The sequence below is a fragment of the Lissotriton vulgaris genome, chromosome 11, assembly GCF_964263255.1.
Source record: "Lissotriton vulgaris chromosome 11, aLisVul1.2, whole genome shotgun sequence".
Lineage (NCBI taxonomy): Eukaryota > Metazoa > Chordata > Amphibia > Caudata > Salamandridae > Lissotriton > Lissotriton vulgaris.
Window position 1 is genome coordinate 1,087,219,550 of NC_141699.1, and position 27,525 is coordinate 1,087,247,074.

Below are 27,525 nucleotides of genomic sequence, written 5' to 3' on the forward strand. Positions count from 1 at the left end.
TTGCCCCCGCCATCGATCCTGTTCCCTCTTTCTTTACTTTGAACACATCACAGGGCACCCATATTCTGTCTGATTTTCCTCCCCTGTTGTTGGAGGCCTCGCTTGACCTGTTGCTAAAACTGACATCGGGCTCCCCCTCAGATCCTTGCCCCGCCAAAATCCTCTCAAAAATGGCCCCCGTTCTCAATTCTCTGATTAATCCTCTCCTTATGCCTCCTTTATCTCGGGTGAGGTCCCAAAGGCCTGGAAAAAGGCTCATGTCATCCCTCTCATAAAAAAATCTAACTTGAACCCGTTGGAGCACTCTAATTACAGGCCTATATCTCTGCTTCCTGCCCTCGCCAAACTCGCCGAAAAGCATGTACATTCCACCTTGTCACAATTCTTAGAGGCCCATGACATTCTCCATCAGACGCAGTCAGGCTTCCGCTCTAACCTCAGTACAGAAACAGCATTACTGGAGGTAACGGAGACCATAAAGGGAGTGACTGATCGCGGAGGAAAGGCAATGCTGGTACTATTAGACCTCTCAGCGGCCTTTGACACCGTCCCTCACAACCGGCTCCTTTCTAGACTTCAGGAGATCGGGACTAGAGGGACGGTGCTCAATTGGCTTAAGTCCTTTCTCTCCGAACGCCAACAATTGATCTGGTCACCCCCTTTTTCAGCAACAGTTCCATCTCTTGATGTGGGAGTGCCACAGGGATCAGTTCTTAGTCCCACTTTATTTAACGTTTACCTCTCCCCCTTGGAACTAGTGGAGACCTTTGGCGCGCGTATCGTGTCCTATGCGGACGATACGCAGCTGCTTTTTACCTGTGACAAGAACTCTGATTTCGCGGGTGACTCTATTAAAAGTTGCTTAGAGGCAGTCTTTTCCTGGTTTCAGTTGAACCAGCTTAAATGTAATTCAGACAAGTCTGAAATTATATTTTTTGGCTGCTCTCCTGATACTCAATGGAAATCTTGGTGGCCGGCAGATATGCATCCTCCTTCCTCTCCTACTGCGGTCGCTAAGAACCTGGGTGTCAAACTTGACAATGGTCTTACCTTCAAACCCCAGATCCTTGCTTTAGTCGGCCAATGCTTTGGCCTACTACGTATACTTAGGAAATTTCTTCCTCTATTGTCTCAGGCTCACAGGAGAATCACTGTTCAAGCAATGATTGGATCCAGGCTTGACTATGCCAATGTGCTTTATTTAGGGCTCCCAGAATACCTCCTATCTCGCTTACAGTCAGTCCAAAACTCCGCTGCAAGGGCCATTTTCGGATTAAGCCGCAGATCTCATACCTCGTCCCTCCTTCAGGCACTCCACTGGCTTCCGGTAAGGAAACGTATCATCTTCAAGACTTTGACCTTGACCTTTAAGTCCTTACACGGTACCGGTGCAGCTTACCTCAGAAAACATGTTCAGTTCTACCATCCTACCAGATCGCTTCGTTCAGCTACACAAGCCCTTGCTGTCGTTCCATCTGTAAAGCATTCACGCATTGGAGGTCGCTCCTACAGAGCCTGTGCCCCGCAGCTTTGGAACAAGCTCCCCCTCTCGTTGAGGAAAACTGACAACCTTCTGTCCTTCAGGAAAGGCCTAAAGACCTGGCTTTTCAGCCTCCAGTGCGCCTGTTTTCTGCTCTACGTCTCTCTACAGATCTGCACAGCGCCGGGACACTCTGCCTGAGTAGCCGCGCGCTATATAAACCTCATATTAACATAACATAACATAACATAACATAACAAAAATCCCTATCTCTGGTAACCCTAACTATAGCTACAGAGTGGCAATATATATATATATATATATATATATTAAAAACTTAAGGATCTCGAATACACAGTTCTATGTTCGGTACCCCAACCCTGCCGGGGGGATGATCGAATGAAGCTTCTTCGGCAGAAAGAATCACATTTGATTCTCGCCTTAGATACTAAGGCCCCTAATGGGCTGAATCTTACTGAAGATCTTAGTAATTTTCTATGAACTATGTATGCACTACTGTGAGTTTGTTTCTCATTGATTCTCCTTATGTGATCTAGGTCTTCACTTCTTAGTTGGCCATTTGGTTGTCTCTACAGCATATATATTCTTTTCTGTTGTATACCCTCTAGCATTATAATCAGATGTTTGGTTAGCTAATTGTGGTACGCCAGATTCCATGTTTATTCTACTTGTATGACTATTCTCTGGTCATTTTTTCAGCTCTGCAGCTGTGGCTCTCTTATTTCTCTTTCCCTTTTATAATTTATTTTCAGCTTTCTATTTTCTTGATTATTTGTTTTCTGTATGCTTTTTTTGATCATCTGGATTTCACGTTTAACCTGTTATCACTTGCTCTTTTTCATTATCATTGATTTTTTATTCATTGTGTAAATAGCAGTATTGTGGGTCATCATGTTATATGTTTTCATGATACTAGTCATTGTATTCCCATCCATCACGGTACATGGCAGTTTTTGCACGTTATGATTAGTCATGTCTCTTGCCTTATTATGGCACTATGTCATTATTTGCTCATATGAATTGCGGGTGGCTACTCATTTTCTATCAAGTGGATTTATAATCTGTATATATAATGAAATTTACCTATGTCTTGAAATTTCATTTTTTTCATTCAGAATGTACTTTTGTAGGTTACATTGATTTTAATATTTTCAGTTGAATGCACTCTGATCTATGAACTGCTTTACATGTGTTTTATATGGTTTGCACGTTATCATTTTTTTTGTGAATTTGTCAGCTAGTGAGTCTTTTCACTATGTTCACTATGAAGTATAGAGAAGGCGTTCACCATTGGTCACTTTTTGATTGTCCTTTGTTCATTGTTACTATTTTAATGCATTTTCTGTTCCTGACGCGCTATGTGAACAAGCTCTCGTGTGGAGCGAAACGCGTCATCTTTATTTAAATAAACCGTCTTCCCTGCTATCCACTCTTGGATTCTTGGAATTTCTGTGGCTGCATTGCATTGCTGGGCGTGAGGCTTCTGAGGTCTGGACCTGTTTGGTTCCGCCATTATTGGCCGGGACTAGGACTGCTTCCGTATATATATATATATATATATATATACAAATAACACACATACTTCCACCCTGCTCCCCTGCTCTTCTACAACCATGAATTTTGATGTCTTTCACAAGCAATTTTATCCATAAGCACCCACTCACAAAATGTTACTGCATTGAAGTTTTAGCTCTCTATACATAAATATTCAAGATCATTATTTCCATACCTTTGATATAATATATTCTTTTCGTTGATATGCAGGGAGCCTTGAGGTAAATTTCAAAGATGGAAAGAGCAGCCCGGAAACTGAAAAAAAAAAGAATAAATACCCATTTACCTTGTTCATTGAAACTCTGTTGCCACAATTGTAAGCTTAATGTAAGCTAATTGTAATCTACTTGTAAGCAGTAATGTAACCAGTGGTAGGTATACATGCTAAGGGCTATGTGTGTACCAAAATGTATATCTTAGTATATTTTTACTTCTTATGGTCCAGCTCAAATGTTAAAATATCTAAAAATCTCTGCTGCATACCAAGGAGCAAAAATCTTTAATATCCCTACCTAAAAAACCACTACCAGTCCTGTGAGTAGCATAGTGTAAAGTATGACTTATTTCAGGTCTACCTGGGATAGAGTAGATTTGAACATGGTTAACGTGTAGTATCACTTGCAAGTTTAATATTTTGGAATTGTGTTAGACTTACATTGCAGTGGCAGCTGGTGAAATATGGAAATAGTGGGAAGAAAAAAAATGGTACATGCTCTGAGATAGCAAGCAGAAAAAGGGAACCCAACACTTGGAAGAAGAGCTCAGCGAAGGGGAAGGGAAAGGTTTCTTCCAGGAACAGTCCTATTGCAAGACCATGCATCGAGAACGGAAAAAGGGGCTCATTAGGATGACGGGCGGACTTTGTCCGCCTGTCGTCCTGTCGTGTGTAGGGACCACCTGCCATAAGGGCGGAGGTCTCGTTGGGGGTATTAGGATGTGTCCACCACAGTGGCGGTCACATCCTGTATCTTTAGCATTGGGGCGGGCGGTGCTGAAAGATACATGTTGTACATTACAAAGCACAACGTGACAGGCACTGCGCGGTGCCTGCCACATTGTACTTTGCAATGCTGGGGGGTACCATAGGTACCCCCAATGTGCACCCCCCACCCAGTTCCTGGGGGCCCACAACGGGCCCCTGCAGGGTGTCTCCGCATGCCTTTCCCTGGCGGCATTGCCGCCACGGAAAGGCATTGGAAAATGCCCATGCCAATATGGCTGGCGGTGTCTGATAGACACCGCCACCATATTAAACCTTTTTCGCCCCGGCCGCAAGGCGACCGGGGGGGGAAAGCGGCGGACGGTCTTTCTGTCCGCCGCGGTCCCCCCGCTATACTAATATGGCGGGGGTCATTCCGGGTACGATGGCGGGCGGATAGCCCCCTTCAGGCCAGCGGTGGCTGCCCCTAGCCTGGCAGGGGAGACCCACCCGCCATCCTATTGGGCCCCTATATTCCCATCCCAGGACAGGAAACAAGCAGCACAACATCCAGCACAACATCCAGTGAATAAAGATGCTGAGGCTCATGTTTGCTAAGATAGGCCTCTAAATATTATCCTAAAAAAGCACTTAAGCTCATACCTTAAAAATAATTTCTTGCAGAGTTGAAAAACACAGTTATACAAAAAAACTCTATTAAAAAAAATTTGCAAATATTTAAGGCTTGCCCTTGCTCGTTAACGCCACTGCTGTATTGGAGGAATCAGTTTTAACTCACTATTTTGAATCACTAGATTATTCAATTTTAACTATTTGGCTGCCGATCGCGGGCTCCTACTTTTACTTAACTTGCGTTGCTTTCTTGAGTTGACAGGGGAACCTTTTGTACAATAATGAGGGAAGGGGATATCTTACAGAGTGTATTGTGGCCGTTTTCAGACCCACTTTCGAGGTTGTGATTATTGCAGACTAGAATCACCATTTTGGCAGTGCAGTCTAGTCATTTTGCAGACAGTGGCGGCCTTAGGCATGTGCAAGCTGTGCACCTGCACAGGGCCGCCAAATGCCAGGGGCCGCCATGCCAATATATATCCTTAATATAATAATCTTCTGAGGATGGATACATATTTGCGTGGCGGCCCCTGGCAGGGATTAGGCGGCCTCCGGCTCTGTTCCACTCCCAAACACCTGACCCCCCCCTTTTCACTGGCCTTTTTGCCTACATTCCTCCGGGGGCCCCCTACCTATGCTCCCTGCCCAGGACCGCCATGAGCCACCCCTGTTGCAGAAGCCCGGCCCGGAATATAAGGTACAACGCTGCGCAGACACTATTTCTGCAATTTCACTACTGTAATGGAGGAATCACTTTTAACTTACTATTTTATATCACTGGTTTATTAAACATTAACTATATGTGCTGCTGATCATAGGATCCTACTTTTACTTAACTTGTGCTTTTAATCTTTTACTTAATTTGACAGGGGAAACTTTGAGGGAAGGGGATACCATATGGAGTGTACCATGGTCAGTTTCAGATTCACCTCTGGGATTGCCATTATTACAGACTAGAACTATCATTTTGGCAGTGCGGTGTAGTCATTTAGCAGAAGTCTGGCCCTCTATATAAGGCACACACTGGTGCATACGCACAGACAACACGTGCCAAAGGTGGGCTAACAGCATACCTGTCCTCTTCCAGGGGGGGGGCAGAAACTCTGCTCATTTCAAGATGGGACCAACCTACTAGTCAGAAGAACTGTGGGTAATTAACAACTCCATAAATAACAATTGTAGGAAAAGAATGCAAGCGCACATCTTACCCTTAGCCTGCCAGTATTGTAACTGGAAGAGAAAATGCAACAGTTCATCCACTGGGAAGACTACGGGGATGATTATGACTAAGGCGGTTCATTGGACTGCCATAGTCCTCTTGGTGGTCCGTGAACTTGCAGACTAGCAGTCCACCCACCTTATTACAACTTTGGAGGCTGTACCACCACGGGGCCACTGCAACCGTGGGGGACCTGTGATGCAGTGGTGATTGTGCAGTGGTCAGAGGCAGAAACATGCTGGCAGTGCCACTGCAACACCTCCAAGCAGAATACGAGTTGGCTTAATGCTATCCTTTTCATGGCAGTGAGACCACCATGAAAAGGGTGCAAGTGAGGCACTAAAGGAACCTAGTAGGCCTCCCCTGTGCCTCTGTGCATGGGGGGGGGGGGGGCATGTTTATATTTCTTTTCATAGAGGAAACAAGACTGGACGCCGTGTTTTTAACAGAAACTTGGCCCAGGAAAGAGTCAACTCCAGATATTGCCTTGGCCTGGGTATTTTGATAGCTAGTCAAAATAGAGGGCAGATGAAGAGGGATTAGCTATAATATTTAAAGAGCAATTCATCTCCACTTTTACTCTCATTGATACACAGAGCAGTGAGAGTCTTCAATTTCCTGTGAAGATGAGCTCGAATTTTACATTCTCCGTGATTGTAGTTTAACATCCTCCTGGGTCAGTCACCAAATTAGTTGCAGATCTACCAGAGTTAGTGAATGAACACAGCCTACGGAAAGCTAACTTTACCTTCTTTGGTTACCTTAATTTTCATTTTGAAGAACCGGGTTGTGAAAACGCGAAACTTAAAATTCAAGACCTTGAAGCACTCTTCTTCCGCCGAACTGTAATAATATCCGCCAACAAAAAGGGGCATCTTCTTGATCCTGTGTTCACAAATCTCAATAAGCGGGCCGCAGATGAGGCCTTTTCTATACCTTGGTCCAACCATTTTATAGTCCCCTTCTGTCTTGAAGTTTCAGAAAAACAACCAAACATCCCCTTGCCCAAAACCCCAAGTGACTATCATCCAAGCTTAATATAAATATGAGGAAACGCAGGACATGCTGAATGAACCAACTCCTACATGAAGGGTGACACACTGGACAGATATATTATCTTTAAGAACTGGCTTACTGATACACTAGAGCCTCAAGTTCCTCTAAAACTTCCCAAACCAAACTAAAAGCAGGGCCCCATTGTATATACCAGAATTGACCCTGCAGAAGAAAGAAGCCAAAAGAAGGGAAAGAGAATGAAGGAAGGCATTTAATAATGACAGCAAAATTCTATACAGACTGGTCATAAAAGACTACTCAGAGGCCCGATGCGATCATTTTAGGGAAAAAAGAGTCCCCAGTTCCTCTAAGGTTCATTCAAAGTATTAAAGGATTTAATGCGTCTCATTCAAAGTATTAAAGAATTTAATGAGTCTCCCTACCTGTTCTATAGGACCTCTACCTTCTACCCAAAGATACAACTTGTTAGCCAATTCTTTTCTTGAGCAAGTTAACAGACTCCTAAAACTGTTACCGTAGCCTACTGCTAATATGATTCCCCCTGTAAGACAGTCGTCAGGCCACACTCTGTCAGCTTTCAAGGCCTTGGGTCAGGAAGTTTTGGAAATTATTCCCAGGTCATTAAGTCAGGATCTCCTGCAGACCCATCACCACCTGATATCCTAGCACAGGGCGTCCCCACTATGATGGCTATTCTTCAGGACATACTTAATCACTTTCTGGAAAGGGATGCATTCCTCAAAAATAGGCACATGCAATGGTAAAACCGTTTTTAAAAGAATTGACAACAAATCCCCTGTTAGCAGAAAGCTATAGGCCAATCTCATTGCTTCCAGAAGCCAGACAAATATCAGAAAAGCATGATAATAAACGCCTATCTAATTTCCCGGAATCCTATGATATTCTTCATCCTATGCAGACAGGCTTCAGGACCGGGAGTAGAAAAGAAACAGATTTGTTAAAAGCTACAGAGGAACTCCAGGCTATCCTAGATCAGGGAGGTTCATCGGTCAGGGTTCTTTTTAAAAAACATTTATTTTATGGAGTTTTATATAGCGTAAACTTGACCCAAAGGTATCAGGTATCAGAGCGCCTTACATAGCACCAGTTGCGTTACATGAGGGCACATTCATTTTTGTTAGGAACGAGGTGAGTGCTGCATTCAACACTATGTCACATATCACCCTCACCCAAAGAATGAGGGTAGTTTGAATCACAGGAGATGCCATTAAATGGTTGAAAGTGTGTGAAGGTGCTCTGCATTCTCCAGTTAAATATCTCCAGTGTGGAGTTTCACAAGGATCCTACCTTAGCCCCACATTTTTTAATTTTTTTATGTTTTACCCTTTGCAGAAATTGTGTGATCACATGGATTTGCCATAGTGCCATATGTAGATAACACTCAGATCATCATGGCCTTTACTCCTGAAGTTATCCAATCCTCCACTCTCCTTAAGACATGTCTTAATGAGGTTATAGATTGGATAGCTGTTAGCAGCCTGAATCTTAATGAAACAAAAACAGAGGTTCTTGTGGTAGGCAATAACAGCTCTCGGTGGCTGAAAGTATCCTGGCCAGAGCAACTAGGAGAAATACCCAAGCCTATCCAAGCAGTAAAAAGTTTGGGTTCTTGGATTTATTGAAAATCTTTCAATGGAAACCCAAGCCATGAAACTAGCTGGCTCATGTTTCGGCATTCTTAGGTCCTTAAGAAGGCCCCTATATTTATTACCACAATCCACCAGGTGACTTGCTGTGCAGTTTCTTATAAATGCATGATTTGATTATGGGTTCTCCCTTGATGTTGGGAGTCCAAAACGTGTGATAAAAAGACTGCAAGTGGTTCAGAATGCCCCAGCCAAAATTCTGGTTAAAATACCCAAACATCAGTCAGCCAGGCCGGCCCTGGCAGTGCTACACTGGCTGCCGGTCCAAAAAAGAATCTTCTTTAAGGTCCTTTGCATTGTGCTTAGGGCCTTTAATTGAAAAGACCCTCCCGTATTCTGAAATTGTCTTACCTCATGTCCCCAGGAGAGACCTCCGTTCAGGCAGTTTACAACTCCTGTTGGTACCTAGGGCCAGGAAGCAAGAACTGGTGGCCAGTCAGGCACCATGCCCAGGGAGGGGAGCTGCCAGAACATCCTGTTTTGAGTGACTACAGAGGAGGAGGGAGGAAATGTTCTGCCATATTGCCTTTTTGGTAGAGAGGGGCACTGTGAGATTGATTGCAGTAGGGCACATAGTAAGTGCTGCAGAAGTGGGTAGGGTTGCCCCAGGGAACTTTTATACCATTGTTGAAGCAGGAGCTAGAAGTCACCCCGACCCAAGGCTGGTCTCATACACAAATGTGGCACCCACAGTTCCCTCATAAGAACGCTATCTGGGTTTCTAGACCTGATGTCTGTGACCTGAGCAGAACACTGAAGATTAGACCTGTTTTCCCTCTTTTCCCAAGGACAAAAAAATTGACTCCACGTGTCATAATGCTGACCTCTGTTTGAGCTACAAGGACACAAAAAGCTCCAAAAGACCCTTAGCCTGCATTATCAGCTGACCAGTTCCAACTGGATATGCCATGAACCCTGCTGCTGGCCTCTGCTAAAGTGAGTCTTGACTCTCTAGTATTGTCCACAGTGTCTGGGCCTTTTATCTAGTGTCTAAGTGTGCTCCTCTTAAGAAATCCTAAAACATAGGACTTAGAAACATTTTGCCAACTTTTTGCCCTGAGAACTGGTGGAGGACTGGAACCAACCTGCCAAGCCAATGTGACAAAGGTGCATTGCCCCTGTGCTACAGATCTCTTCTGCTTCCACTACCTTTTTCTTGCAGTAGCACGTCTGATTCTGCTGAACCTTGTGAAGAAGGTACAGAGCCCTGTAGAGCCCTCTTTGACTACAGCCTGCAGCCTTGTCCCCCTGGAAGAATCTGAGCTCCAAAAAAGTGATTAGGTCCAAAGATAGTAATCTTTCCCCAGGAGAGGTGTAAAAAGTATTAGACCAGTGGGGGACCTTTTCTCGGTGCTCAATGCACATTTCTCCCACTAAGACCTTTCCTATGCAAAGTCAAAGGCGCCAAGACCTCATCCAGTAACTATCCAAAGACATAGAACGCTTCTCAGGTATAGCCTGCTCCCTTGTCCACTAAAGACTGAGAGTCTAAACTTCCATTCCAGAGAAGAAGTCCGAAGGTAAAACGTAAGATCCTAAGGAATCTGGTTTCTGTATCTGCCCTGTGCTTTATTGCAGTTGGTCTTAACTTAGGGCGTGGTATCAGTACTGTATAAATAGTTTACACGTTGCCCCTATAGGCTCTGTGACAGAGGCTATGTCACTGGAACAAACCTATACCTCGGTGATGAGCCCCAAATAGGGCAATACCAGTCCTAAGTTGTTGTGAAATAAATGGTATGGGAGTACGTGGCCAGGCAGTGCATAGCTGGACTGTCTTATTAGAGCAAGGTGAAGACTGATTTGAATATAGCTTCGTCCAAACTTCGTGGTATGCCGTGCAAAATACAAATGGATAGGGAAAAGGCTCCAAATAATTACCAAGGCTGAGAGTATTCAAGAATTTCATTCATCACTTTTCTCATACTTCAGGTTTAACTTAAGGCAATGTGTATTTATGCAGCCCAAAACAGCCATGAAGTATAAATACCATAAAATAAAAATCCCAAACATAGGGCTCGATTAGGATTGCGACGAATCCGCATCCTCCAGGCCGGCGGAAGCCACCGCTGGCTTGGAGGATGCAGATTCACCGCTGCGGTGAATGAAAAGACCCCCCGCCACATTAGGATGGCTGGGGGGTCATCGGCGGATGGGAAGACCGTCTGCCGCTTTTCGCCGCAGTCACCTTCCGACCGTGGCGGAAAAGCTCTAATATGGTGGCGGTGTCTATCAGACACCGCCAGTCATATTAGGATGTGCTTCAGAACATGCCGCCACGGAAAGGCATACAGTCTTTTCTTTTGGGGGCCCGTTGTGGGACCCCAGGGTAAAGGGGGGTGAAGGGTGCATATGGGGGGTACCTATGGTACCCCCCTGCATTTGCATGCACAATGCAACAGGCACGCTTTGTGCATGCAAATGCACAGCATGCATGTTTAACTTTGCGGCTGGTGCTGCTTAAAGCAGCACCCCCCGCAATGTTAAATATATGGGATGTGACCGCCAGGGTTGCGGTCACATCCTAATTCCACTGGAGGGACCGGCACTGCCCCTGCGGACGGTCCCTCCACCTCGGGGGTGGCGGACGGGCCATCCTAATAGGGCCATAATTTGAAAAATTGTGCAAAAATTGTGCAACTTTTAGTTAATAAAATGACATAAAACAAACATAATCCAATAAGGGGAACCAAAGATAAATTTTCTTCAAGTAACAGTAGTGCCAAAAATCATTAAGCACAAATAGTGGTCAACTACTCAAGGTAGACTTGGATGTGATTTTAGGTTGATCACAATGGAACGGGATTCATATACACCAACCAAGTTCAACTAGGTTTAACCAGGTTGGAGGTTTCAAAAATGGAAGTCAAAATTCTTCCTTAGAGGAAGGCAGAAGGCAGTATTTGAGGAGGGCTCCACAATGTTGGATAGGCTCAGACAAGGTCCCAGAACAACCACTGGTTTTGGAGGTCCGTGAAGCAAAATTCAAAGCTTGCTCCAAAGGAAGTCATCTTGTCAGCAGGATACAGTTGGCTCCTTCACTTGTTCATGATTTCTACTTTCCCACTTAGTGCCTGATTTAGATCATGATGGGACTGGTCTCACCATCACTTTTTTGAAGTTTTTTCCACACATCCACCTTGGCAGTCCACCCACCAAATTTAGACGTTGTCTGGGTACTGGAGGGAAGACCTCTGCAGTTCCACCCACTTCACCAGGATCTGTCTCTCTCGTAGACTGGAGTGGCTGTTGGAGGGAGTCGCTATAAGATTCCCACTATCCAGATTATGATGTGCCTTTCTGTCGAGTCAACTGTGGTGGGGAAACCTTTTTTCGGGATCCTACCAGTAATTCCATCTTCAACGCCATTCTACAGGTCTTTGCTGTTCTGCTGCTACTTGATCACAATGCACAGCCACCCCATTGTGACTGGATTCTAAGGTAGGCTTTTGTGGTTAATGTGTGTGTACAGTCAATGGTGTGTTTAGGTTGTTGGTGTGCTTTGATGTAGGTCATAACAATGGCCAGTACACAATACCTACATGTACATATTGACATATACTCAAAATATCTGTGTATTGAAATTTAAGTAAGTAATACTTACCCTCCACACCACAATTGCCCCACTCCGTCAGGATACGGTCAGCACAATGGGAACATCTAAACTGGCTCGGTGCTATACCATCGTCAATATCTCAAATAGGACCCTTAGTCTCCTTTTCAGAGGCCTGACAGTGATGGGATACTGCTAGCCAGCAGAGAAAACCGCCGCAGTCTTCTGTCTCTAGCCGCAACATCTAAATATGAGGGAGTATTTGAAAGTGCGGCCGGACAATGGTAAGGTCATCAAAATCTAAATCAGAGCCTTTGGGCCCGATTACGATGTTGGGCGGAAAGCCTCCGACACTCAGTAAGAGACTTTCTGCCCGACATGTTAGGTTTAAAGTCCAATTGCCGTATTAGGATGACGGGGTCAGAGTTTAAACCTGTGGGGGAATCTGACACAGTTCCAATTGGCTTCAGTTGAAAAGGCAGCATAATCCCATAAGGATGGCATTTCAACCGTCGGGATTATGGTGTCAGTTTCCGACAGCTATTTCATGTTGGTCTTTCCGACATGGAAATACTGTCAGAAAGCAACATTGGAGAACCCTAGCAGGGCCCCATTCCCCTGGTCCTCAGGTTCCTGCCACACAGTGCAGGGATGCTTACATACATCAATATTCTGTGCTTTGCTTATTGCTCTGTAGAAATAGCGCTCTATATCACCATTTACATAGCGCTGCTCTGCTGATCACTCGCTTTGCTAGCTACTCGCGTTTATAGCCTGCTGTGTGCTCTGTCTAGCGCTTTATGGTATTAGCGCTCTAGCCCTCATTGTATTACTTTCCCATTTTGTTTGCGCTTTCACCTACAGCGCTCCGCTCGCTCTGCCCCTCCCCCCGCCTCCATTTTGGGTGTTTGTTGTCGTCCTCGTGTGCGCGACCCGCCTCCCAGCTGAGACGCCCTCCCACAAACTTTATCAGCGCTTCCCCGTCCTGCAGAAGCTGTGACTCACTCATCCTTCACAGACTGAGTGGTCGCTCCCTGGGTCCCTGCCTGAAGCCTGGTATCGTAGCGCTGCTGTGTTGATTACTCGTTTTGGAAAGCTACTTTTGCCTATAGCCTGCATATTCTGTGCTTTGCTTATTGCTCTGTAGAAATAGCGCTCTATATCACCATTTACATAGCGCTGCTCTGCTGATCACTCGCTTTGCTAGCTACTCGCGTTTATAGCCTGCTGTGTGCTCTGTCTAGCGCTTTATGGTATTAGCGCTCTAGCCCTCATTGTATTACTTTCCCATTTTGTTTGCGCTTTCACCTACAGCGCTCCGCTCGCTCTGCCCCTCCCCCCGCCTCCATTTTGGGTGTTTGTTGTCGTCCTCGTGTGCACGACCCGCCTCCCAGCTGAGACGCCCTCCCACAAACTTTATCAGCGCTTCCCCGTCCTGCAGAAGCTGTGACTCACTCATCCTTCACAGACTGAGTGGTCGCTCCCTGGGTCCCTGCCTGAAGCCTGGTATCGTAGCGCTGCTGTGTTGATTACTCGTTTTGGAAAGCTACTTTTACCTATAGCCTGCATATTCTGTGCTTTGCTTATTGCTCTGTAGAAATAGCGCTCTATATCACCATTTACATAGCGCTGCTCTGCTGATCACTCGCTTTGCTAGCTACTCGCGTTTATAGCCTGCTGTGTGCTCTGTCTAGCGCTTTATGGTATTAGCGCTCTAGCCCTCATTGTATTACTTTCCCATTTTGTTTGCGCTTTCACCTACAGCGCTCCGCTCGCTCTGCCCCTCCCCCCGCCTCCATTTTGGGTGTTTGTTGTCGTCCTCGTGTGCCCGACCCGCCTCCCAGCTGAGACGCCCTCGCCCCTCCCCCTCCACCATCCATATATGACAGTAGTTCCCGCGCGCAGCGTTCACGCGCAGCGACCGCGCCCCAGCCGCGCCGAAGGTGCGCCAAAGGTAAGCCCGTCTACGCCCGTCCGCGCCTGGACCGCGCCCAGCGCCAGACCCCCTGCCCCTCACGCTGCCCAGCCCCCCCGCACTACCTACGATGCCGCCACCCTCCTAGCCCTTAACCCCGGTCGCGCCCCCATCTGCGTCCAAGCCGCTCCTGGACGCACCCATGGACCGTTCTCCTGCCTCTCCTGCAAATTCAGCGGCACCGACAACATCTCCGCTACGACCACAACACAGATTACCAACCCCAACCACCTACAATGCACCCTTCTCAACACCCGCTCGGTGCACAGGCACGCCATTGACCTATGGAACCTACTAGACACCATCTCTCCAGACGTCGCCTTCCTAACGGAAACATGGATGAACGCTTCCTCCGCCCCTGACATCGCCATCGCTATCCCTGATGACTATAAAATCACACGCAAGGACCGCACAGACCATACAGGAGGAGGAATCGCTATCGTCCATAAGAAATCAATCCGCATCTCAACCAGCTCTGACACCAACCTCGCTAATTCCGAACACCTTCACTTCCAGATCCACATCGACCCCAAAACCACACTCCGTGGCACTCTCCTCTACAGACCACCAGGACCCCGCGCAAAATTCAGTGAAGACATCACGGACTTCATCACCCCACACGCGCTCCCCTCCAAAGAATACATCCTTCTGGGAGACCTCAACTTCCACCTTGAAAAGATCAACGACCGCAACACCGCCACCCTCTTGGACAACCTCGCCAATCTCGGACTTAAACAACTGGTCACTTCCCCCACCCACATCGCTGGTCACACACTCGACCCCATCTTCACCTCCAGCAACCATGTCTCCTTCAGCCACACTACGGATCTCCTCTGGACTGACCACAGCTGCGTTCACTTCACCTACAACAAGCCGAAACCCATCATCCACCTCCAACCAACTCTACAAAGAAACTGGAACAAAATCACCACGGAGCAGATCTCCACATCGCTCCTTCAAACCTCCCCAGCCCTCTCTTCTAACGCCAACGAAGCCACCTCCAACCTCACCCTCTGGCTATCCAACACCGCCAACACCTTAGCACCACTGAAAATACGTCAACACAAACCTGGCATCAAGAAGGCCTCATGGTTCAACGACGACCTCAAGAATTCCAAGAAACTGTGCCGCTCCCTCGAAAAGGCCTGGAAAAAAGACCCATCCACCAACACCAAGGACACCTTCAAAAGCGCCATCCGTACTCACCACCAACTGATCCGTAAAGCCAAGAAAACAGCATTCAAGGATCGACTTGACAACAACGCCCACAACAGCAAGGAACTTTTCAACATCGTCAAGGAATTTTCCAACCCCTCGGCCAACTCCAACGACATCACCCCCTCTCAAACCCTCTGCGACTCCCTAGCCTCTTTTTTCCACAACAAGATTGCTGACATCCACAACAGCTTTGACAACCAACCCGGAAGCCAACCCACCCTACCATCAGCTGACCATCTTCCCCTCGTTAACACCCTTAACGCCTGGAACCCAATCTCCACTGAGGACACCATCCGCCTGATGAATTCCATCCACTCTGGATCCCCCACAGACCCATGCCCTCACCACATCTTCAACAAAGCAGACTCCGTCATAGCTCCGCACCTCCGAGACATCATCAACTGCTCCTTCCACTCCGCTACCTTCCCAGAAGACTGGAAACACGCTGAACTCACCGCCCTTCTGAAAAAACCAACAGCAGACCCCACCGAACTCAAAAACTACCGCCCCATCTCGCTTCTTCCATTCCCGGCCAAAGTCATCGAGAAAGCTGTCAACAACCAGCTCGCCGCCTTCCTCGAAACCAACAAATCACTCGACCCCTCACAATCTGGCTTCCGAGCCAAACACAGCACTGAGACCGCCCTCATCGCAGCAACAGACGACATTCGAACTCTACTGGACAATGGAGACACAGTCGCCCTCATCCTCCTCGACCTCTCTGCAGCCTTCGACACAGTCTGCCACAGCACCCTCTTACAACGCCTCAGAAACATCGGAATCCAAGGAAAGGCACTGGAATGGATCACCTCGTTCCTCACCGGAAGAACCCAAAGAGTCCGCCTCCCACCATTCAAGTCCGAGGCCTCTGAAATCATCTGCGGCGTACCACAAGGATCCTCACTCAGCCCCACCCTCTTCAACGTATACATGAGCCCCCTCGCGGCCATCGCCCGCCAACACAACCTCAACATCATCTCTTACGCGGATGACACTCAACTAATCCTTTCTCTCACCAATGACCCCAGCACCGCCAAAACTAACCTACACGAAGGAATGAAAGAAGTTGCCGAATGGATGAAACAAAGCCGTCTAAAACTAAACTCAGACAAAACAGAAGTCCTCATCTTAGGTAAATCTCCCTCTGCATGGGACGACTCCTGGTGGCCGGAAGCCCTCGGAAATGCACCCATCCCGACAGACCACGCACGGAACCTTGGCGTCATCCTGGATTCTTCACTCTCTATGAACAGACAAGTCAGCGCCGTATCCTCTTCCTGCTTCAACATTCTTCGCATGCTCAGAAAAACATTTCGCTGGATCCCCACCGAAACAAGGAAAACAGTCACCCATGCCCTGGTCACGAGCCGACTGGACTACGGAAACACCCTCTACGCAGGTACCACCGCTAAACTCCAGAAGAAACTACAACGAATCCAAAACGCCTCAGCCAGGCTCATACTAGACATCCCACGCAACGAACACATCTCTGGTCACCTTAAAGACCTCCACTGGCTACCCGTCAATAAGAGGATCACTTTCCGTCTGCTCACCCACGCACACAAATCACTCTACGACATCGGACCATATTGCCTCAACTCTCGACTGTCCTTCTACACCCCCTCCCGCCAACTTCGATCTTCCAGCCAAGCCCTCGCCACTGTACCTCGCATCAACAAGACCACCATGGGAGGCAGATCCTTTTCATACCTGGCTGCCAGAACATGGAACTCACTCCCCGCTTACCTTCGCCTCACCCAGAATCATCTAGCGTTCAGAAAACAGCTCAAAACGTGGATTTTTGACAAATAACCCTCCCCCCTTCCTAAGCGCCTTGAAACCCTCTGGGTATGTAGTGCGCTATATAAATTTTATGACTTGACTTGACATTACAATGTCAGTCGGAAAGCATTCCGACATACTCCTTGTCTGAATCGTTTCTGACCAACTTGGGTTCAGGGAGTCCGTTCGACTGACCGATCATGATGTTTCCAAACGCCGTTCGGTCGGACTCATATTGACTTCAATGGGAGCCTGTGTTTCGACTGACCTCCCAGGCTCCCATTGAAAAAAGGGGTTGTTGTGGACAACCTTGTACCCTGTGACGGGCAATCCTTGGTGCCTTCCACACTGCATGGTTGTAAAGAGGGGTCCCATGGGTATCCCCATGTGAAGGGGGGTCTGCTAGGGGCCCCCAAAGTCATTTTCCGACAGCCACTTTGTGTCAGATGGACAGATTCGCAAAGGCTGTCCGAAACCAACTTCATAAAACATCAGTCAGAAACGCTGTCCATTGACCTGTACGATTTGGCTCTGACCAACTCGGATTCTCCAAATGCCGGCTTGGAACAGATTAGGAAAGACAGAACAGTTACCTTACCATTGTAAAAGTTCAGTCAGAAATGTTTCCGAGTCGGTCGGAAACATAGGTTCCGACAAGAGTTGGGAAAATCAAAAATGCAGTTCGGAGCCTTTCCGACAGACTTCGTAATAAGCCCCTATGTGCGGTTGCATCCTAAATGGATTACGAAATTGCTGGCACATGGGCAGGCGGTTCCTTTTCACCAGCGGTGCTGGGCGGATGCAAGTCCCCCAACATCATAATGAGGGTCTTAGTCCCTTTTTCAGAGATCAAAATCCTGCAGCTGGGCTAGGCTGCAGTGCTGTATCTGACAAGGGCTCCACAAGGCAGCATTCCTTTTTACCAAAGTCCAACTGAATCAGATATGCTATTTCCGAGAGACTTAGAACATGGGGAATCTCTTTTCTTTAGCTTACCTAGGTTGTGCTTTGGGTGGATCAGCTTGGTACATTTGTCCCGGTCCTCTGGAGGTAGTGAAGTAAAAAAATTCTAAGCCCCAGTTTTCAGGGGTCGTACCAGAAATTAATCAAGAAACAAAAACTGTTCCAGGGCCTTAGAGACAGCACTTGGGAGGCAGAACTCATTAAAGCAGAGGTCAACAGCAGGGTTGGTATTGGTCATCTATGCACTTCAAAAAAAGTCCTCTTGTAGCTTATTATGTCCCTGTAGCTTTCAAGTTCACAGCAGATCAGCCTACTGATTTTTGGAGTTAACTTCTTTTTCCTGAATACAAGAGGGAGCAGGTCCAATCCTTTAGAGCTCCTGTCAGCTCAAATATGCCACTCAAAAATGTTAATTTCCTGCTCAATTAAATCCATTATTTGAATTACTGCAAGCCCAAATCCAACCAATCTGCACTAAAAAAGGCTAACAAATGCAGATCATTCAAATGAACCGAGAAATTGAATAGATGGAAACATCTGTGATAGTTCGATTATTGGTTACATTGGGTACTGCGAGAAAAAAATACGATTTTGAGATACTATTAAATAAATTATGTGAATATTTTTTTGAACTGGAAGTTTGCTTTTCTCAGAGAAAATATCATAAAGGCTTAGGGCTGATTTAGATTTTGACAGACAGGTTACTATGTAACAAACATGACAGATATCCTGTCCACTGAATTACAATTGTATTATGTTCAATGGCACCTGCCGTGTGGCGCACTGGATGTGGGTCACGTTTGTGATGGAGTATACCATCCGCCAAACTCTAAATTAGGTCAATAATATTGCTAACTTAGGTGGCTAGTAGTAGATAGTGTCCTTTATTGAGGGCATTACTGCTTTTCAGTGCATGCATTAAACTGAAGTAAAGATGTTGGCCCATAAAAAAGGTAATGACAATTACCAGCCATTAAAGCTGTTCCCAATGAGGCATATACAAACGTTACAAATCATCCCTCTAAACCGGGGGTCTCCAACCTTTTCGATAATAAGAGATACTTATGTTCAATTAAAAGTCATCCCGAGCCCCTAATATGATTAGGTTGTAAAAGTGACCATTTCAGACAAGATTACATTAGTGGGCACCATACGCAAGATATCTAGCAGAGCCCACCTCAGTGTATCACACAGGGTTGCTGCCCTTAATGTTAATAGGCATTTATCAATTTGCAATGCTTTTACATGGATAATACACAACAGGTATTGCTGCAATGCACCTGGCCCCAAGGTATTATTATTGGTAATAAGTCTTCCCACCTGATGTATCACTCAAATATAAGCTTTGAATATATTTTGTAAATTATGAGGTTTCAAACTACACACATTTTTGATTTGAATACACACTTTTAAATTTAGTCAACATAGACTAATTCAACCAACACCAAAGTGTCTGTTTTAGTAGGCTGAGCTGTGCATTGGAGAGCTACTTGGTAGGTGCAGAGCAACCAGTAGGTCACAAGCAACTCATTGGAGAAGCCTGCCTTAAACCTATCAAATATAGTTACCAGTAAATTTAAACGTTCTCTCTGTTTTAGTACCTTTTCACTGAAGATAAACTGCTAAAGTGCATTAATATTTAATGACTGAATTTAAAATATTTAGTTGAGCAGAGATATAAAGACTGAAACATGTAAATGCCTACATAAATGTGATATCAACCAGCATTGCAGTGATTAACATTTCAAAACTAAAACTGATATTCCAGTAAGGACCATGATAATAAAGATATTTGTTCAAAAAATCTCACAGTATCTACTGTCTGAAAATGGCTTATGTTTCATCCTACTTGCACTCAAAATGTGCCTGGAGGTGGAAATTCCAGGTTCATTCCGACACCCTTGAAAGGCATGCACAAATCCTCATGAAAGGTTTGATATCAATTAGGTTCTTAAGGGCAGTAAGTGTAGAATAAACCCCTATTTTTAAATTGGTTTAATGTGGAAGATTTTCAAAAGTAAGACCCATGTTTGTAGTTGACATATCATTCACATTTCTTCTTTTCAAAATGTTACATTTTATTAATCAGACAGTTTATTTATTTACAATGAAATGCTAAATTGGAAGAAGGTTATGAATCTCAGTTTGGAACTCTGCGGGATAGAATTAAAGTGTCAAAACTCTCAATAATGCTGAACCAAATAAGGTACATTGCTCATGAAATCATAAGCAAATTAGATGATATGGTCTATATTCCATTTAAAATACATTTTAAAGATTAATTTCTTTCATATGTGAAAAGCTCACCTGTGTATTGTGATATCACACTGCTCTTTCCCATTAGGCCATTGTCAGACACAGCTGAGACTAAGAATGTGTAATTATTCCCAGGTATTAAGTATTTGATAGACACAAATTCAGTGAATACGGTCACATTTGAGGTAGGATTTCCTAAAACTTGTATCAAATAGTAGCTTTTGTTGCCAGTCGGTGGTAGCCAGCTGAGAGAAACTAAATTGAAGGAAACATCTGTGATTGCTAGTTTGTTGGTTACATTGGGCACTGTAAGAAAAAAGAAATATTTGAGTTACTATCAAATAAATTATTTAAAGAACTATATTAAAAATATAGAAATTTTCATAAACATTTAGGCCCTAAATATGATGTAATTTGGAAAGCCTCTGACCTCAGGTCTAAGGCTTTTGGAATCACATTGTAGTTTCAGTTTCAACATCCACATTACAAATCAAGAGGTCAAAAGTGAGACCGGATGGTGATTACGGCTGGATTCCAATCAGCCAATCTGAAGCCGGCCCTTAGTTCCTATGGACGGCGTTACCACCATGGAGATTGTGATGTAAATTTCAGACAGGCTTTCCATGCCTGACTTTCTGACATGGAAAGCTTGTCGGAAAGCAACACTGGGGCCCCTTACAGGGCCCCCTTCTCTTTTGTGGCCTCTGGTTGGGGGCCCACCCCCTGTGAATCCCTGCAATCTTTGGCAGGCACTGTGAGGTGCTGGCCACATGGTGCTGGAATACACACAAACTCCCATTCCTCTATGGGAGCTTGTGCTAAGGACGGTTTACGGCAGCAGCACAAGCTCCTACAGGCAATTGGGAGTTTATGACTGCACCATTTGGTATGCAGTACGGTTGACCCATGGTCGGCCGGTTCCCATACCGATACGGTGTCAGGCAGATGCAAGTCCGCCCAACATCGTAATAGGGCCCTAAATGGTTCTCGCTCAGGTGGCTTATAGTAGATAACACCCAATTTTGAGGGCATTATTGCTGTTCATTGCTTGCATTAAACAGGTGGTCCTCTCTGAAGGTGTTGGCTCGTAAAGAGAAGATGGGTTTGGAAAATACCAGCTCTTTAGAAGTCAATTAGTTGTGATGGCAGCTAGGCCAACACAAGTAATATTGACACTATTCCTGTTAGGTCCAATCCAGGATTCAATCATTTTTACCTGACCCCAACCCCTGGTGGCTGTGGCACAGAGCAGTTAGGCTTAACATAAGAAAATGTGTAAAGAATTTAAGAGTTCCAAAACATTTAAAAAGTCATAAACACAAAACAATAAAAATCCATCTCCAATTTATACACAGATTATGGCTTAGTGACCAAAATGACTACAAAATTACAAAAATTCAGTAATGGAAATCAACGCCTGGATACCCTCCCAGGTGATTAGTCCCTCTCTATAAATCGTGTTCAATTGATTAAATGAAAATAGCAAACAATAGAGTCAAGCGCCAGCCAGGGTCATCTGGTTGAGCTTGACTAGGACAAGGATAATGTTTAAGGTAAACCACGATAGAGCGCAGGTCAGATACATGGTCCCATGGTAAAGTTACCTTGTAATGTTCACAGTCCTCTGTGGAGAAAGGCCGTGGAATTTCGTGTCAGCATATTTGGGCATAGAGAGTTATCTCAGCAACATTGTTGGTTTAGGCACAAAGACCTCCATTGGAGATGTTCGAGTTTTTTTTAGCCACAGGGATCTCAGGCATCAATTGAGTCACCTCCCATGGCAGCACCAATGAAACTGCAGATGGGAACTAAGGAGGACATGGTGTTGACAGATTCTGTTACAAGGAGAAGAATGTATGGGAACTACAGGGAAGTGAGGCCAACTGGTTATGTTCCCCTGGCATCTCAGATAGCAGTTTGTTCCCGCAATGGTTCTCCAAGCAAATACTTAACAAAAAGTTTCAAAGTCCCCCAATAATAATATTAGGCAGAAGAGGTACACTCTGACACCAGCCAAGTGTTCCATGCCCTCAGGAACAGTACTTAGGATAAAGTCTCACTCCACTCCTCAGGAGTCAACACCAGGATCCAGAGCAGGTCCGGTGCGGACTGTTCAACTGGGCTCTTCAAGAAAGATGAACTTGTTGTGGCTTTGATGATACTTTAGCTTTGTAGGTTGTCAGCCAACTGACCCTTGGAGTCCACTTTTTGGTCCTGAGAACACGTGGGAGCAGGTCCAGCTCTATTGTTCTACTCACAGTTTTCAACAGCAGGTACAGTCTTTCTTCTGTCTTCCACAGGCCCAGTAGTGTTCTGGAGAGGGTGACCGGGGTGCCACATTTGTGCATGGCACTGGCCCGTGGTTGAGGCTGACTCCTGACCCCTCCCTAACCAATTGAGAAAATCTTTTGAGGGGTAACCTGACCCACAGCAATTCTTGCGTGCCCTACTGCAAACAGCCCTACAGTGCCCCTGTATACCTAAACCCAACATGACAGAACCTTTCTTTCCCTGTACAGAGGTCCAGTGCAGAGCCTAGAGGTGTTGTTTTACAAATGCAAGGGACACTTAAGGATGTGTAGGGACCAAGGGTAGTACTATATTATGGTTCACTGCCAAAATGTCAAAATCACAAATATCATGGGACATAAATATGTGTCAAAAATATTGAACCCAAAAATATTATTATCTATACTTATAATGTAAATAACAAAAATCATGAAAAAAATATTGTTATACACTAATAGCAAAGACAAAAATATCACATTTTAATATAAACATAGTTAAACATAGTAAACATTAAATATATTACCATTCCACAGTAATATAAAATAATATATATTTCAAAATATTTGAAAATTATTTTTACCTCTTTTACTATTTAAAAACTCATATATTTATGTGTCTGTTTATTTCAACATATATAATTTAAAAAGAAACATTAATATAATGTTAAAATAATAATTAAATAATAATTATAATTTATATAATAATTACCTTTTTTGTATACTTCAAAAATATAACAAATAGTTTAATATATATATATATGTATATATATATATATATATATATATATATATATATATATATTTACACACACACAATACATTTAAACTATAACAAATATATGTAAAAAATTGGAAAAAAGTACCAATTTAATTACATATATAAAAGTAAACAATATAACATTATTTATTTTACAAAAAATATATATTAAATATTACAAACATAAATAAATAAAAAATAATATACTATTGAATACAGAGAAACATCATGATAGAATAAACTTAAACAATGTACACACACCTATACAATTGTAGGAATAATGCATATACAATTCCCAGTCCAATCTCTCTAACTGTAGGAAAAGCATTGTACTTAGTAGGGAAAGTATTGGATTGCAGAAGGGTAACATTTACTATTCCAACTCCAGTCGGTGAAACAGTAGGGAAAGCGTTGTACTCAGGAAGGGTAAAATTTACTATTCCTAATCCATTCTGTGCTACAGTAGGGAAAGTGTTAGATTGCAGAGGGGTAACATTTACTATTCCCACTCCAGTCAGTGCAACAGTAGAGAAAGTGTTAGACAAAGTAGGGGTAACAATTTACTATTCCCACTTCAGTCAGTGCAACAGTGGAGAGAGAGAGTAGTTCACTTCAAATAAATAAAGTATTTTAACAACTATACTAAATAACAACAAATATAAATATTTAGATATATTTTATATATATATTTTTTTTTAAATGAAAACAAATTACATATTTATTATATTGTTTAATAGCTATTTTAAATAAAAACAATAATAATATAATTAAAATACCACACTATATTTTCACAATCATAACAATCAACAAACATAATGTAACTTACAAATAAAATGCACAGCACAATTAACACACAACATAATAAATATATTTTTTAAACAATTAATAAACATTATTCACATTTATTATTATTTAAGTAACTTCCTACCCTAAACCTCTACAAAGTAATCAAAAACACCTAAAATATTTCTTAAAATATTTGTCATTACAAATTTTACATAATTAATTATCAAAGAAATGATCAATAGTAATTAACTAATGATAAAATAATTATATTTAATTAACTTCCCTCTCATTATCCCAACAACAATGCACAACTAATATATAACCTGAAAACAAACTCAATTCCATAATTTACATAATGAATTATTAAGTAAATAATTATTAATAACTAACATTAATTATATAATGATTTTCCTTCACACCCTTTACCTATATAAAAAAAACCTACCCACACCAAACAAATTAATTAAAAAAAATTAACCTGTGTACATAATTAATTATCAAATAAATAATGAATAATAATTCAATAATAATTAGTAAAGAATTATAATTACATTACTTTCCACCTTATACCCATAGAAACCCCACAATCCGTATCTAAAACCGAACATAGTAAAATATTTATGACACTGTTAATATAATTATCAACAAAATATTTAATATTAATTAAAAATTAATTAATGACTATCCTTAATTTACTTGACACTCTGTTCTCTTATAAACCCCACAACCCACTGTGGCACTAAAAATACAAATAAACTATTACATTCAATTTAAAAAACAATTAAAAATGTGCAAACTATATAAGAAAACATTATACAAACAGTTGACAACATACCCAGGAAAAATATATACCATAATACATACAAATAGTTTAAAGATGATATTATTAACAACAATATTTTTGGAAACAATATTAACAACATAGATATCTTTAACCCGTTGGCTGCGCTGAAAGTTCCGCGCCAGTGCGGACCGTTCTATAAAACGGGGCGGGCAGTGTTGGCCAACGGATGTGCGGAGGACTGCCGAGGTAGTGCTCGCGATGGCCATTGGCCGACAGCAGCAGCCAATGGGTTAACATCATTATTAACAACATATATATTTTTAACATTAATATTACTTACCTTAAAATCTAAAGTCTTGTGAATTATATTTTTGCACACGATATTTGTGCATCATGATATTCAAAACTCAATATTTCTGCTCCTCGATATCTTTTTCGATATTTTGTCTGAATACTACAAGGAAAATAGGTCCCTAAATGGCAATTGGAAAAATATAATACACTGGGAGCATAAATATTGTCCAGGGAGTGTCCGATCAACTTTTAAAATTACATTTTATGAATACAGAAAATTATAAATAATCTGTAGTGGTGGTTACTTCAACGAAACACACATATACAGGAATAAAAAAACACACGGGCAATAAAGTGAGTGACAAATAATACATAGAATCAAAGTCACAACTCCGTAAAAAACAACACTGATGCACCCATTAATCAAGTGTATATATTCAGTTGGGTCAGAGTGATTAGGTCAACAACGCTTCAATCCCCTCAAATTTAGAGATCATCTCAATATAATACAATGTTTACCAGTATACATAAAAAAATATGAGAAGAAAAAGAATAAATATGAGAACCTGTAAAATCAAAAGAGAGGGGTAAGAGTGAGGAAAGGCGAACTAAAGAGAGAGAAAGGAAAAGATCAATATTATTTAAGTTTATCATAAACATTTATGGAATCTGCAGTGGGTGAGAATTCATGCAAAAACTTCCATGCTGTGGTCACTGTGACAGAACCATGGAGATGTTTTTATATAGTGGCTATGAATGAACACTATGGGCTTGATTACAAGTTTTGCAGTGTGGGAGCGGGATGCCACTCCACTGCCCTGCTCCCAAATAACCAACCAGGGCCACCGCCCGTCCACCTGACCGACTACGAGTATTACTGTGATCTGGTGGGGGAACGTGGCCTTCAGGCGGTGTGCGCAGTTAAATGGCTCCTATGTGAGCTTTAAACTGCACCCCGCTGGACCTCCAGTGTATGTTTCTGCACAGCATAGACTGTTAAGTGCGTACGGTGCAAGAATGGGATGAATGCACATGGGGCCACAACATGAGCCCCCGTGCATGCACCCCCATGCACAGGGTCATGAGTGGGCCCTTTAGGGCCACCTTCCTTTCCTCACTGCCAGCGGTTTCATGGAATAAGCACCTCTATGAGACCGCTGGCAGGTGGAAAGTCATCATATGCTGGTGATGCTGCAGGGCACCACCAAGCATATTGCGGCCCTCAGACTGCCGCACCACTGCCAGGGATCTCCAATCCCTGGTGGTTGCAGGAGTGCCATGGCAGTCTGACCACCCATGTTGTAATCAGGCAATCAGACTGCCGTTTAGCAGCGGCCTAACTGCCACTGCTGTTGCACCGTGAGTTTGGTGGTCCTCGGACTGCCAACTCATAACTATGCCCTAGGTGTGGGGTAAAAATTATGGTCAATGTGGCATGTGAGAAGCAGAGAATAATCCTGACCATTGTGATACCGAGTGTGGTCCAAAGTTATGCTGAATGCAGAAAGTCACATGCAGCGTGAGACTATGACACTCACAAGTAACACACATAGTGAAACAACAGTAGGAGTACATTCCTCATGTATTATACAAAAGGGAATTTGCCAAGGTGTCACATGGCCCCAATGTGGGCTTTTAGGAACACTCTGGCGGAGTGTACTCCCCTTCACCAAATAAATTCCCACACAGTCAATAACAGTGAAGGTTAAAAAAAAAACAGCAATTATATTGTGAATAGGGCCTGCCATAGTAATGAGGTTCCCTATGATCAAGTCCAGCTACATACGCATTTACAAGTAATTTGTTGTGAGTGAGAAAAACACATATAGAAATAAGGGGATCATCAGGATGGCGGGCGGATATTGTCCGCCCGCCATCCTATCGGGAAATGGGACCGCTCGCCATAAGGACGGGGGTCCCCTGGGGGCCATAAGAATGCGCCCGCCACAGTGACAGGCGCATCCTGCATTCCTGTCATTGTGGCGGGCGGTGCACTCAGCACCGCCCGCCACAATGCCAGGAAGGCATTTTGTGCATGAAACTGCAGGGGGTACCATAGGTACCCCCCATGTGCATACCCCACCCCCTTGAGTCCCTGGGGGCCTGCAATGGACCCCCGAAAGCAATTACCACATGCCTTGCCACCACTGAAAGGCATGTTTCCGCACCCATGATAATATGACTGACGGTGTCTGACAGACACCGCAACCATATTAAACTCTTTTCCGCCCTGTCAACTTGTTGACCGGGCGAAAAAGCGGCGGACGGTCTTTCAGTCCACCGCAGAAATGGATGGCGGGCGGGGACAGATCTCGGGCAGATCGTCACCGCCATGAGGGCGGTGGCGATCCGCCCGAGA

General features: G+C 43.9%; 1 protein-coding gene across 1 annotated transcript in view; it reads right to left on the reverse strand.

The window, feature by feature from the left end:
* LOC147684192 (receptor-type tyrosine-protein phosphatase eta-like) overlaps positions 1-27,525 on the reverse strand; it is a 134,252-nt gene that overhangs the window by 10,293 nt on the left and 96,434 nt on the right. The window contains exons 10-11 of the mRNA XM_086942605.1: positions 20,309-20,563; positions 3,231-3,310 (exon numbers count right to left, since the gene is read on the reverse strand). Of these exons, the coding sequence (XP_086798731.1) occupies positions 3,231-3,310; positions 20,309-20,563 (335 nt within the window). The remainder of the gene's footprint in view (positions 1-3,230; positions 3,311-20,308; positions 20,564-27,525) is intronic.